This window comes from Hypomesus transpacificus, chromosome 11 (genome assembly GCF_021917145.1).
Source record: "Hypomesus transpacificus isolate Combined female chromosome 11, fHypTra1, whole genome shotgun sequence".
Lineage (NCBI taxonomy): Eukaryota > Metazoa > Chordata > Actinopteri > Osmeriformes > Osmeridae > Hypomesus > Hypomesus transpacificus.
The window spans coordinates 2,534,195-2,548,152 of NC_061070.1; the positions used below are offsets into that span (position 1 = coordinate 2,534,195).

Below are 13,958 nucleotides of genomic sequence, written 5' to 3' on the forward strand. Positions count from 1 at the left end.
ATGGGATTTATTTGCCATGAAAGTTTGCACAGACACGGAATTTGCTTTGGCAGGAAGGTGCATACAGTAAACATATAGGAATCTTAAATTTAAATATGTGGTCTAACTATACTAAGGATACATAAACTAGCAATACTATGTGGAATACAATTAAAATAAAATATACAATAAGTAAAATTTAAGTTGCCAATTTACAATGTAAAATACAATATAAAATACAAATATTACAGGAATTGAGTGTAGTGAAAAATGTAAAAAGTTTTTAAAGACATTCAGTCAGTGTGAGCTTTGGCCTTGTTGAGGAGGCCAACAGCGGAAGGGAAGAAACTGTATGGCGTGAGGTTTTGGTCCTGATGGACCGCAGCCTTCTGCCAGAGGGGAGTGACTGAAACAGGGAATGTCCAGGGTGGGAGGAGTCAGCCACAATCTTCTTCGCCCGTCTCAGGGTCCTCGAGGTGTGCAGGTCCTCGAGGGAAGGCAGATTGCAGCCAATCACCTTCTCTGCAGTGCGGATGATACGCTGCAGCCTGCTCTTGTCCTTGGCAGTGGCAGCAGCGTACCAGGTGATGATGGAGGAGGTGAGGATGGACTCAATGATGGCTGTGTAGAAGTGCACCATCATTGTCTTTGGCAGGTTGAATTTCTTCAGCTGCCGCAGAAAGTACATCCTCTGTTGTGCTTTCTTGGTGAGGGAGCTAATGTTCAGTTCCTACTTGAGGTCCTGGGAGAGGATAGTGCCCAGGAAGCGGAAGGACTCCACAGTGTTGACTGGGGAGTCACACAGGGTGATGGGGGTGAGTGGGGCTGTGTTCTTCCTGAAGTCCACAACCATCTCCACTGTCTTGAGAGCATTGAGCTCTAGGTTGTTCTGGCATGGTTGTTCTCCGACATGTATATTATTCAGCTAAAGTCCATTGCAGATCTTCTGCTCTACTTTCCACTCTAATGATTTCTATGTCGCTGTGGATAGAACATCGAGTTAGGGATAGAAGCCCTGTGGCTGCACATCCTTGTCTTACCACATCAGTCAGGCAGAGGGCGCTGCTGAGCAGGAAGCACTGGGCAGCCCCTCTGAGCAGGACCTGGTGCGTTACCATGGTGCAGCGCAGCACCTCCCTGCAACACAGCATGGGGGGACACTCGTATCCATAGCAACGACAAGAACCACGCTAAACCAAGGTGCTAAGTTAGCATCATCTCACACAGGAACTCCAGATAGCTGAGGGGGTCATCAGGCTTCTGAATAAACGTTGATACATTTCTCACGGGTCACTTTACACACTGTCACTTTCAGCTCAATACATCAGCTCAATACATCAGCTCAATCATCTGCACTATTGCACTAACTGTACCCCACTTGTCTTAGGCTAGTATATGTCTAGGTTAGTATAGGTCTATGAGGTTAGTATAGGCCTCTGTGTATTAGTGTATAGTGTGTATTATGTATATTGCATAATATCTTTTGTAAATTAGGATGTTTATAACTATTGTTTTAGTTTTATTCTATTTGATTTGAGTTTATCATAGATGTAATTGTAACCCAGTGGAAAGTATAGTTATATAAATACTTGTAGTAATAAATACACTTGAGAAGATGGCCTATTTTCAATAGAAGGGTTACAGTTCAATGGTTATAAATACAGTGCCCTCCAAAAGTATTGGAACAGTGAGGCCAATTCCTTTATTTTTGCTGTAGACTGAAAACATTTGGGCTTGACATCAAACGATGAATGTGAAACCAGAGATCAACGTTTCAGCTTTCATTTCCAGGTATTTACATCAGGATCTGATGCACAAATTAGAAAATATCACCTTTTTGTTCGAACCCACCCATTTGTCACGTGAGCAAAAGTATTGGAACATGTGACTGACAGGTGTGTTTTGTTGCCCAGGTGTGTCCTATTACATACATTATTCAATCAATAAATACCACTGAATGTCTACACTCAGGTTCAGATTGGGTAAGATAGGTTTTGTCTATGCAGACTGTATTCAGAGGTGTAAACAACATGAAAACCAGAGCGCTGTCTTTGGGTGAAAAACAAGCAATTGTGAGTCTTAGAGAAGATGGAAAATCAATCAGAGCCATTGCAGAAACATTGGCCATAGCCAGTACAACCATTTGGAATGTCCTGAAGAAGAAGAAAACTACTGGTGTACTAAGTAACAGACGTCGAACAGGTAGACCAAGGAAAACATCAGCAGTTGATGACAGAAACATTGTGAGAGCTGTAAAGAAAGACCCTAAAACAACTGTTAGTGAGATCAGCAACAACCTCCAGATGGCAGGAGTGAAGGTATCACTATCTACTGTTCGCAGAAGACTTCATGAACAAAAGTACAAGGGCTACACCAGAAGATGCAAACCACTCATTAGCAAGAAGAATAGGAAGGCCAGGCTGGAATTTGCCAAAAAGTACAGAGATGAACCTCAAAAATTCTGGGACAAAGTTTTATGGACTGATGAGACAAAGATTAACTTTTACCAAAGTGATGGAAAGGTTAAAGTTTGGAGAAAGAAAGGAACTGCTCATGATCCCAAACACACAAGCTCATCTGTGAAACACGGTGGAGGTAATGTCATGGCTTGGGCTTGCATGGCTTCTTCTGGGACGGGCTCATTAATCTTCATTGAGGATGTAACACATGATGGCAGCAGCAAAATGAACTCGGAAGTCTACAGAAACATTTTGTCTGCCAATTTAAGGAAAGATGCAACCAAACTGATTGGCAGAGCCTTCATCATGCAGCAAGATAACGACCCAAAACACACTGCCAAAACAACAAAGGAGTTCATCAGGGGCAAGAAATGGAAGGTATTAGACTGGCCAAGTCAATCTCCAGACTTAAACCCTATAGAGCATGCATTTTACCTGCTTAAGAGGAGACTGAAGGGAGGAACCCCACAAAACAAACAACAACTGAAAGAGGCTGCAGTGAAAGCCTGGGAAAGCATCAAAAAGGAAGAATGCAAAAGTTTGGTGACGTCAATGGGTCACAGACTTGCTGCAGTTATTGAAAGCAAAGGATTTGCAACTAAATATTAAGTCTTATTCACTTAAATATGTTTTAAGTATATCTGTTCCAATACTTTTGATCACATGACAAATGGGTGGATTCAAACAAAATGTGATATTTTCTTAGTTGTGCATCAGATCCTGATGTAAATACCTGGAAATAAAAGCTGAAACGTTGATCTCTGGTCTCACGTTCATTATTTGATGTCAAGCCCAAATGTTTTCAGTCTACAGCAAAAATAAAGGAATTCGCCTCACTGTTCCAATACTTTTGGAGGGCACTGTATATAGTTAATGTTTACAATTAATAACGTTAAATATGCTGTGGTCAAATTGTTTAGAAAGATTTCATTGTGAGAATTAAATGTTAGTACCTAGGGACAATGATTTATCTGAATGTTTGTTTTGATGATTGGTTGAGGTAAGAAACAGGAAGATTGTAGACGTAAAAATGTAGAAAAGAAAGAAGATAGTTGAACCCCGCTCATGGTTTAAAGCGGTAGGAGCAAGTTCGTGAATACTGTACAGAAGTGTAACATTTAGTTTCGTGATTGTCAACGCGATAGTCAAAGAAGAGACATTTATGTTGCATGGGCAAGCAGCCTAGAAATCTTCTACTCAAAGTTTAGCGTTTGTATGTATGATCTTTAGTGATCGAACCGTGATTCTTTTCATTACTGTAGTACAGTCAATGGACTTTTAGCTAGTGTTTAGCTGGAAAGTTAACACTGGGAACTTGGACTTTAGCCACTGTTTTGCTAACAAAGCTAACATAAGGGTTACAAAGTTAGTTGTTTGCCGACGTGGACGCAACAAATTGAAGTGTTTAATATAGCGGACGCCAGACGATCGGAGCTGCCCGGACATCGTGCCAACTCCGTTGGGTGGAATAGCCTAGATACGCAGTATCGACTACACACGTGGACAACGCCATTCTGTTCTATCCTGCTTTTTCTTCTGCTGAAACCAGTGCATAACAGACACAGATCACCAACAGTTGAATGTACCTTCTTTTATTTTGCTAAGAGTGAAGTGACCAGTCAGTTTGGGTCTCACCCACACACATCGACACAGGCCTGCAACGGGGGGTTTGCTGTTTGCTCCAACTAGGCCAGCCGGCATATGTGTGTGAATGGTTATATACTGGAAGCCGATTGTTAAACGGTACATCGATTCAAAAGTATTGAACTTGTAATTTGAATGTTGAATCATACTAAATGTGGTTTGAGTTTAAATGTACCCGAGTTGTGAGTGTAATGTTATTGTTATTGTATATGTAAAGTCATTATGGTTTATTATTGTATTTAGAGGTGAATACCGAAGACTTTAAAGATTAGTGGTGAAAATGATTATAGTTGGATAATTATATACTATAAGACCATAAAGTACACTAGTTAATTTCATAGTTGATAAATTCAAGATATACTAAAAGGAATTCAAAATAATATTTAGTTAGTAAAGTTAATAATAAGAACTCAGGGTCCTTCTCTAATTCATAAGGTGGGCTACATAATCCATGTTCTTAATACTTATATGTTATGTTATGCTAGGTTGCTTGTGTTGTCTTGTCCCAATAATTTCAGTGCCCAGTCTGACCTTGTGGTGATCTGTGCACCAGACAGGAAAAATTGAAAACTTTAAACTAAAAACGTCAGTTGGTCTAGAACCTTCCGACGCTCGGTGTCTCAGTCAGATTCTGTGCTGGAGGGGGCAGGCAGGGGGGCCAGCAGGGGGGTACCTCAGGGCCTGCAGGGTCTGGGGGCCCAGGAGGGGGCCGGGGGGCAGGAGGGACAGGGCTTGGGACACGAACAGGACTGGTACAGAGCACCAGTGCTGGGAGGCCAGTCTCTGGACCAGCTGCTGTAGAACAGACCCTGAGAGGAGAGGGGAGGTTCATTACAATAATACAGAGCATTCACACAGTGTGAGTGTCGGTCTTGTCGGTCTGTGTGTGTGTGTGTGTGTGTGTATGTTTGTGTGTACCTCTGTTCTCCATTGGCAGGCTTCTGAAGAACGACACCAGGAAGCTCTGCAGCTTGAGCCCCAGCTCTGGACACTCCCCGACACACTGGTCCTGGCTCCTGAACACACACACACAGATACACACACACACAGATACACACACACACACACACACACACACACATACACACACACACACACAGATACACACACACACACACACACAGACACAGCTGTCAGAGGGAAATAACATGAAAGACATTGTCTTTCTGCCTATCAGTCTACTGATGTTTCCTCACCTGTGGAAGAGGGAGCTCTCAGACAGCACATCCATGAAGGGACCCACGATGAACTGGAGAACAAGAGCAGGTGAGACTTCACCGGGTCAGTCGCACACAGACGTAACATGGCCTTTTAAGAGAAACTTTCGGGCATAAACACTGAAATATGTCTGTCTGTATTGAAACGAAAGCAAACACACTCCCTCTCACACACTTTAACACCCGTCTCCCCCCTTCCCCTCACCCCCCCCCCTTCCTCCCACCCACCTGAGAGAAGGTCTGGGTGAAGGCAGGCAGGGTGGAGGTCTGCAGGCCCAGCAGGTGGCTCAGCCCCTCCCTCATCACAGCCTTGTTCTCACTGTGGAACATGCGCTGGTACACACACAGCAGCCAGGAGGGGTGGAGCACAGGCAGGAGGCACGCTGTGGGCCGAGGGACGGAGGAGAGAGAGGAGAGGTGGGAGGACAGAGGGAAGGGAGGAGGGGGAGAGAGGAGAGGTGGGAGGAGGAAAGGGAGAGGAGGAGAGAGGGAGGGGAGGAGGGGGAGAGAGGGAGGGGAGAAGGGGGAGAGAGGGAGGGGAGGAGGGGGAGAGAGGGAGGGGAGGAGGGGGAGAGAGGAGAGGTGGGAGGAGGGAGGGGAGGAGGGGGAGAGAGGAGAGAGAGCGGAGAGGTGGGAGGACAGAGGGAGGGGAGGAGGGGGAGAGAGGAGAGGTGGGAGGACAGAGGAGAGAGGGAGGGGAGGAGAGGAATGGGCAGAGGGGAGGAGAGGAGAGAGGAAGAGACACAAGAAAAAGGGATGAGATGACAGCATAGGGCTGACCCATTACTCCACACACACACACACACACACCTCAGGGCTGAAGTCTGTGTTACCTTGGCTTTCCCTGGCGGTGGTCTGGATGAGAGAGTCCACCCTGGAGAGGACAGGCCGCACCACATGGATCTAGGAGAACACGCTAGTAACCATGGCAACACGCAGAGCCAGCGACCTGACACAGGTGGGGGCTGCTGGTTTTAAATTCACCATCCTCGGCCAGTCCAGCCAGTCCGTCAGTGTGTATGGATAAGTGAGGGAGAAACGGAGTGAGTTTGTGGGAGGGAGGGAGGGAGAGCGAGCGAGAGATGGAGAAAGAGAGACAGAATGAGGGAGAGATAGCAAGAGAGAGAGCAAGAGAGCGAGATAGCCAGCGAGAGAGCGAGCGAGCAAGAGAGACAGACAGACAGACAGTAATGCTGTACCTGGTTTTCCTCCAGAGTTTCCATGACCAGGGCGTAGTCCTCCCAGAAGGCCCTGAGCAGCTTGCTGCTCCCAGGAACCCACCTGAACACCACCTCCTCACCTGCCAGGAGCGCCGCACAGTCAACCGGGGGCTGCTTGTTTCAGCACACACAGACAACTCACAGGGGTGGGCTTCCCCAATCCTCTCCCTCTCATAACATCCATCTCTATTGTTTTCAATATCCATCTATCCATCAGTCTCTCTCTGTCACCATCTATCTATGCATCTACACTGACCAAAATTATAAACACAACACTTGTTTTTGCCCCCATTTTTCATGAGCTGAACTCAAAAGATAAGACTTTTTTTTCTACATACTTAAAAGGCTTATTTCTTTCAAATAGTGTTCACAAATCTGTCTAATTCTGGGGACACACTATACGAGTGTTTTAATCTTATAAAGTTTTCAAACTGTGAGAGACCACAAACATGAGGACAAAAACTCCTAGATTTATCCGTTTTGCTCCTATAATGTGTGGTCACTCTTAACACACCTCACACCAAGGGAACATCTGATAAAATCTGCGGAACCATCAAGATAATCGGGACATATGTTACCTAGGATTGTCGGAAGGGACCAAATCGGCCCGATTATCCTGTGGTGTGTCCCCAGCATAAATCTGTGCTAGTGAGCACTTCTCCTTTGACGAGATGATCCATCCACCTCACAGGTGTGGCATATCAAGATGCTGATTAGACAGCATAATTATTGCACAGGTGTGCCTTAGGTTGGCCACAATAAAAGGTCACTCTAAAATGTGCAGTTTGACTGTCCAATTCAATGTTGCTTTGAAAAAAAAAAACCAGCACAAAAGTAAAATGGATTACCTGATCCCTGAATAGCAAAACAAGGGATTTCAAAATCCATATAATTCTGATCCAGATTAAACTTTTTGAACAACTGGCCCCAGGTCAGACCAGAGGGAAGCCTTGGAGGTGGAACTCACTCTCCAAGAACTCCCTGCTGCAGTCCAGCAGACGTCGGTGGGGAAGTCCCCAGGGCTGGATGGCCTACCAGCTGAGTTCTACAGGGACTTTTGGGGCTTTTTGGGGCCTGACTTACTGGAGGTTTACCAGGAGGCGTTTGGGGAACACATGCTACCAAGCAGCTGTAGGGGGGCAGTATTGTCACTGCTGCCCCAGAAGGGTGATCTAGGGCTGCTCAAGAACTGGCGACCTGTGTCTCAATGTTTGGACTACAAGATCTTATCAACATGTTTGGCCAACAGGCTGAAGTTGGTGCTAGACAGCATAGTGCACAGAGACCAGTCCTACTGTGTTCCAGGGAGGTCACTAATGGATAACATTTTTCTGATGCGGGATGTCATTGATTGGGCAAAGCTTGGGAGACATCATTCTGGATTCTGTCAGCTGATCAAGAAAAAAACATTTGACTGTTTGTACATTTATTTGAAGTGATGGATTCATTTGGGTTTGGAAATGTTTTCATGTCTGGGGGGAAATTGTTGTATTGTGATGCCTCTGTTATGGTAAAGGTGGGGGGGGGGGTGAGCCGGCAAGTCCCAGTTAGGAGAGGGATTAGGCAGGGGTGTCCACTGTCAGGCCAGGTGTATGCTCTGGCCATAGAGCCACTGCTATGCAGGTTGAGGAAAAGACTGCAGGGGGTGGATTGCCAAAAGGTAGGAAATGGGGGAGTGATAGCACTGTCTATGCTGATGATGTGTGTGTGCTCCTTAGGAGCCAGGGGGATGCTGATGTAGTAGAAGAAGAGTTAGAGCAGTATAAGAGAGGGAGCATGGGGAGATGGGGGGGCATCAGGAAAGGCCAGGCTGCCGGGGGGGTGCAGTGGGGCAGAGCAGGCTTGAAGGTTATAGGGGTGTGCTTGGGGTCTGATGCCTAATAGGGGCTGAACTGGGAAGGGGTGGTGGACAAGGTGAATGCCAAGTTTTCTAGCTGGAGATGGTTGTTGCCACTAATGTCCTTCAGGGGGAGGGTGTTGGTTGCGAATAATTTGGCCGCCTCCACCCTCTGGCATCGTTTGAGTGCACTGGAGCCCACGGACGGCTTGCTTCAGGAGTTGCAGAAGACCTTGGTCGATTTTTGGGGGTCAAGTCAGCATTGGATCCGGGCCCCAGTGCTATACCTACCAGTGCAGGAGGGGGGTCAGAGCTTGGTACCTGCCAGTGCATGAGGGGGGTCAGTACTTGGTACCTACCAGTGCATGAGGGGGGTCAGTGCTTGGTACCTGCCAGTGCAGGAGGGGGGTCAGGGCTTGGTACCTGCCAGTGCAGGAAGGGGGTCAGGGCTTGGTACCTGCCAGTGCAGGAGGGGGGTCAGGGCTTGGTACCTGCCAGTGCAGGAGGGGGGTCAGGGCTTGGTACCTGCCAGTGCAGGAGGGGGGTCAGTGCTTGGTACCTTCCAGTGCAGGAGGGGGGTCAGGGCTTGGTACCTTCCAGTGCAGGGGGGGGGTCAGGGCTTGGTACCTTCCAGTGCAGGAGGGAGGTCAGGGCTTGGTACCTTCCAGTGCAGGAGGGGGGTCAGGGCTTGGTACCTGCCAGTGCAGGAGGGGGGTCAGGGCTTGGTACCTGCCAGAGCAGGAGGGGGGTCAGGGCTTGGTACCTGCCAGTGCATGAGGGGGGTCAGGGCTTGGTACCTGACAGTGCAGGAGGGGGGTCAGGGCTTGATACCTGCCAGTTCAGGAGGGGGGTCAGGGCTTGGTACCTGCCAGTGCAGGAGGGAGGTCAGGGCTTGGTACCTGCCAGTGCGGGAGGGGGGTCAGGTCTTGGTACCTGCCAGTGCAGGAGGGAGGTCAGGGCTTGGTACCTGCCAGTGCGGGAGGGGGGTCAGGGCTGGGTGGATTTGAAAAGCAGAGTCGACGCCTTTCGGTTCCAAGCTGCACAGACTGACGCATCCACATGTGAGGTGGAGGGGTGTTGATTGGGCCCTTTTAAGGAGGGCTGGGGGCTCAACTATGAGAGACAGTTGTTCCACACGCACCCTGGAGAAGTGGATTTGGTGGAGCTAACTCCTTTTTACCGGTCTCTGATGCTGGCATGGCAGAAGACTCTGACAATAACCAGAGACCTGTCCTCACTGGGGGTGTGGGTGTGGCAGGAGCCACTGTTTCACAACTCGCTCGAAGATAGGGCTGTTTCAGTCCAGGAGTCTACAGGCAGGCAGCGTGACTGTGGAAATGACGAACCTTAGTGACCTTGTCTCGGTGGTCGGGTGGAGATCAGTGGAGGATATAGCGACAGCAACAGGTATCAGGTCTCTCTGGCTGTTACAGAACGTTCTGGAGGGTTTGGCGGGCCCTACCCAGATCGTACATACATTTGCTACAATACCCAGCACAGCTGGATCAGGGACAGTTGGAGGATGATTGTTTTATTCCGCCCATTACTGCGACGGCTCTAATGGACAATCAGCAGGAGCAGGAGCCGGGAAAATCGATCCTGTCTTTCGGGGTGGCCGGGTGTGGGGCCCTGGAGCAAGTGCACAGGAAGGCCTTCTGCTTGATATCGGTCAAGGTGCGACATCAGAGGACACTGTTGGAGGTTAGGCCCTCTAAGTGGACTGGATTTTCAGGAACCGACTCACCCCTGATAGGATGCTGGCACACCCTGCATAAGCCTCCCACAGAGAAACGCACAGCTGATCTGAAGTGGAGGATTTTCCACGGGGTTATCGCTACTAACAGACATGTGGCACACCTGGATCCTACAGTGGGGAGGGAATGTCTTTTGTGTGATCAGGAGGAGGATGTTGGGCATCTTTTTAGCCAGTGTTCCAGGTTACAGAGCCTGTTTCAGGTGCTGCAGGAATGGTGTAGGAGGCTTTGTGGGAGTTCAGTGCCGTTGTTTCTAGGGGGACTCGGGTGCACAGTTCCAGAGAAGAGGAGAGCATGCCTCGTGAAATTCTTATTTGGGCAGGCCAAGCTTGCAATATGGAAGACCAGAAAGAGTAGGCGTTTGGGAGTAGGGTCACACGATGCAAAGGCAGTATTGCTGGGGCTGGTCATGGCAAGGTTGCGTATTGAGTTCTTGTAAGCTGGTGGGAAAGATGTGAGTTTGTTGATGTGGGGGGGGGGTGAGGGGTTCCTCGTGCACAGTGGATATGGAGGGGTGTTTAGAGCTGAAGTTGTGAATAGGAAGGTTTTTGCTTAGTTTGTTAGTTTTATTTGGAAATGTAATATTGTAAGTGGAATGGGTTTTTGTTTGAATATGAGTAAAAAAAATGGCTGGTGTGGTGAAACTGGCAGTTCTAATTACTACTAACTTACAAATCTCTGCATGGATTGACACCTCTCCGGTCTCCTTGCACCCTATTTCCCCGCAAGGACACTTAGATCTCAAGATGCCGGCTATCTGGTGGTTCCCAAAATTAAGAAAAAAACAGCAGCTGGAGGTAGAGCACCTCTTCTCTGGAACAAATTACCTCTCTCAATTAAGGAGGCTGATCCTGTTTCGACATTTAAAATTAGGTTAAAAATGTTCTTGTTTAGTCAATTCTACGATTGTTAAAGGTAAGTATTTACATTCTATGTAAATCTGGGGTGTGTTTGCCTATGTGTGTATCACATGTAACTTTTAAATTGTAATTATACCTTATATGTTCATACTGTCCCATCTGGATGTTACATCTAGATGTTACAAATAAAGTAAACCTGTTACTGTATGTTGTTACTGTTATAGTTTCCGTTGCTGTATATTGTTACTGTTATAGTTTCTGTTACTAGTTGGAGACAACAGGGGACGGGTTGTTTCTCATCCTTATTCGTATAACTTATTTTAGAGTTCTTTCCCCTGGAACAGATTTCATGTTCCAACCGAGAGGGGCTCTTGGTGTGTGGGGCTGCATCTAATACTTTTTTTGCTCTGTTAAATCGTTGCACTAGTCCACACTTGACCGGTGGGGATCCCATTCTATTACGACTGTAACTGTTAGCTGCTCCTGGCATTCTCTAATCCCTACTCTCCCATCTCTGCCCCCCCCCCCCCTCCACACACACACACACACACACACATCCCTTGTGGTGTGGGGGGTTTGAGCTTTTAGCACCTGCCTGGTCGTCGGTCTGCCAACGCTGGACCTGGTTGTCAATCGGAAACCAGTCTCCATGACGGCCAACAGTGAGTTTCCCGGTCCTGTCCTACATCTATAAAGTTGAACCATGGATTTTGGTGTTTCAAAACCCATTGACACTGTATGACTATGTTTAGCTTGTGTTCTGCTCCTCTCTCTCGCCAACCGCCTCTGGAGGGGGATCCCTCTCTGAATGGCTCCTTCCAAGGTTTCTTAAATTTGTTCTCCTGTTAGGAGTTTTTCTGGGAGTTTTTCCTTGTCTTCCTTGAGGGTTTAGGTTGGTTGAGGGGCAGTTCTATGGGCGTATGTGAAGCCCTATGTGACATGCTTGCGTGTAAAAAGGGCTATACAAATACATTTGATTTGAGTTCTGACTGCCCAATATAGGTATCTTTGAAGTCAAAAAGTCTCTCACCTTCTCCAGACGCAGGTCCTCTGGGACACTCCTGTCCTTCCTCCTCTGACAGCGCGACGCACCTCTTCAGCAGGTAGAGCGCGCGCTTCCGTGACACGGTGTCTCTATGCGTTAGCCCGTCTTGAAGGATCCTCCAAAACTGCAGCGACAGGCGGGGGTCCGGTCGCGCAGAGGCCGGACTCTGAGGCGTGTTGGTGGGTTTGACAGGAGCGAGCAGGTAATCCGAGAGAGCTGTCAAACACAGCAATGCGCGCTCTGTCGCCACAGGGGAACTGTCACCGGCGTGCCAGCGGCACAGGTCGTCCAAAACAAACTGGAGTGTTTTTGCCAACTTCTCTTCGCTGTAACAGGTGAGGAGGGTGAACAGAATTCGTACCGTGATTTTGGAGACCAGGGCGTCTGATGCGACTCTGATGCAAGACAATGCACATGTGAGAGTTGTTGTAGAGAGCTGTTCGTCTGCTGAGAGAGCGGGGAGCAGGACAGATAAGACCTCGATGGCCAGGTCAATGTGTAGCCGTTCGTCGCCATTCGACTCGTCGTCGGTGTCTCCGTTTGACTGCCGCAACGTCGGTAGAACGGAGCGGGTCAGCTGTGCAGTAACTCCGCTATCACATAGGGCGATGCAAATGCTAAGTAACCGGCACACGGCACTTGTCATTTCCTTACTACGCGAGTCTTGCTCACCGTTACATACCATACACTCACTAGAGATTTTATAGAGTAGAGGCATACATTGTTTCCAGATGATGGATTCAACCCTCACGAGAACGTCCTGCCTCCTGCTAATTTTGCCTCCGGTGGACGTGTTGGACTGTTTATCGATTCCATCAATGAAAGCTGCAAGTGCCTCTATTCTCTCTTTTTCCGGCCAGGCATCACTGGGCCAACACAACGCATTGAACAACGCTTCATGATTAGGGGAGCATGATAAAACAGCCTCGATTAGTATAGCCGACATGGCAAGCAGTGTGCAGTTTGACAGTAAAACTATCCACGCGTTTCCATGCGGAATGTAAACTTCCTAGACGTCAGAGGAGTGAACTCTCGCGATATAAGGTGCAAATTCGGAACTAACTTGTGTATGTGGCTTTGTGGGGATGTGGCGGATAGTAGGGATCATTTAAAATGTGAGAAGACGTGTATGGTTTTACTTCTATTCCATAAATATATTTCTCACTTGTAAAGACCCATGATAACGTGTATGCTCACAAATAGAAACTCATTAGAAGGGAATATTAAAAAAGTCACCTTGGGCTGAAGAAAAAAGCTCATTATTGCAAAGAGTTAACACCATCTTTATTGTTTTGTATTTAAGATTCCTCCGTTAGGAGGAACACTGTTGTATTTGTTAGTATTCTTCATTATTATTCTAGTAACCTATTTGACCCAATAACTCATGACCTCATGGGTGTATTTATGTAAATGTACACATTTCCTCAAGCATGTGTCAATAATCTAATGTCACTTTGACTGATGGTTTTTCAAACCTCCTAATAGGCTTCAAGATGACATTACTCTGAAGTACTGTGCAAATGTTTACCTAGATATGTCAAAATACGACTGAATTACAGTTGTTTGAACTTGGGCCAAATCTGAAAATGCTGCCACAAGAGACTTCCTTCACTGAGATTCATTACCCAGCTTGGCTGATTTGATAGCTGGTCTATACATCCATAAACAAGAGGCTTACACATTCTATGGGGACACTCTAAAGTAAAGGAGAGGACAAATCCACTTTCTCTAAGTATTTGGGGATGATTATACTTTAATATACAAATAAAAGACACATCTTTACAACTGCATTTTAAACTGTTGTGTAAATGTGTTGGTCAGCTGGTGTGATGACTCAGATGGTCCACATGGGAGGGTGCTAGTCTTCCTCTGTGGGGAGGCTGCAGCAGCAGCAGGAAAACAGTTTACGAACACGCCTGAAGAATCCACGGATGCCTCCTATC

At 47.3% G+C, this 13,958-nt stretch overlaps 1 protein-coding gene across 2 annotated transcripts in view; it reads right to left on the reverse strand.

The window, feature by feature from the left end:
* LOC124473417 (probable methyltransferase TARBP1) overlaps nucleotides 1-13,067 on the reverse strand; it is a 39,136-nt gene extending 26,069 nt beyond the window's left edge. For both annotated transcript variants that reach the window (XM_047028797.1, XM_047028798.1), the window contains exons 1-8: nucleotides 12,001-13,067; nucleotides 6,499-6,599; nucleotides 6,133-6,202; nucleotides 5,528-5,682; nucleotides 5,279-5,331; nucleotides 5,001-5,098; nucleotides 4,756-4,891; nucleotides 1,020-1,116 (exon numbers count right to left, since the gene is read on the reverse strand). In XM_047028797.1, coding sequence (XP_046884753.1) covers nucleotides 1,020-1,116; nucleotides 4,756-4,891; nucleotides 5,001-5,098; nucleotides 5,279-5,331; nucleotides 5,528-5,682; nucleotides 6,133-6,202; nucleotides 6,499-6,599; nucleotides 12,001-12,961 — 1,671 coding nt within the window. In that variant the 5' untranslated portion in view covers nucleotides 12,962-13,067. The remainder of the gene's footprint in view (nucleotides 1-1,019; nucleotides 1,117-4,755; nucleotides 4,892-5,000; nucleotides 5,099-5,278; nucleotides 5,332-5,527; nucleotides 5,683-6,132; nucleotides 6,203-6,498; nucleotides 6,600-12,000) is intronic.
* Between the last annotated feature and the right edge of the window lie 891 nt (nucleotides 13,068-13,958).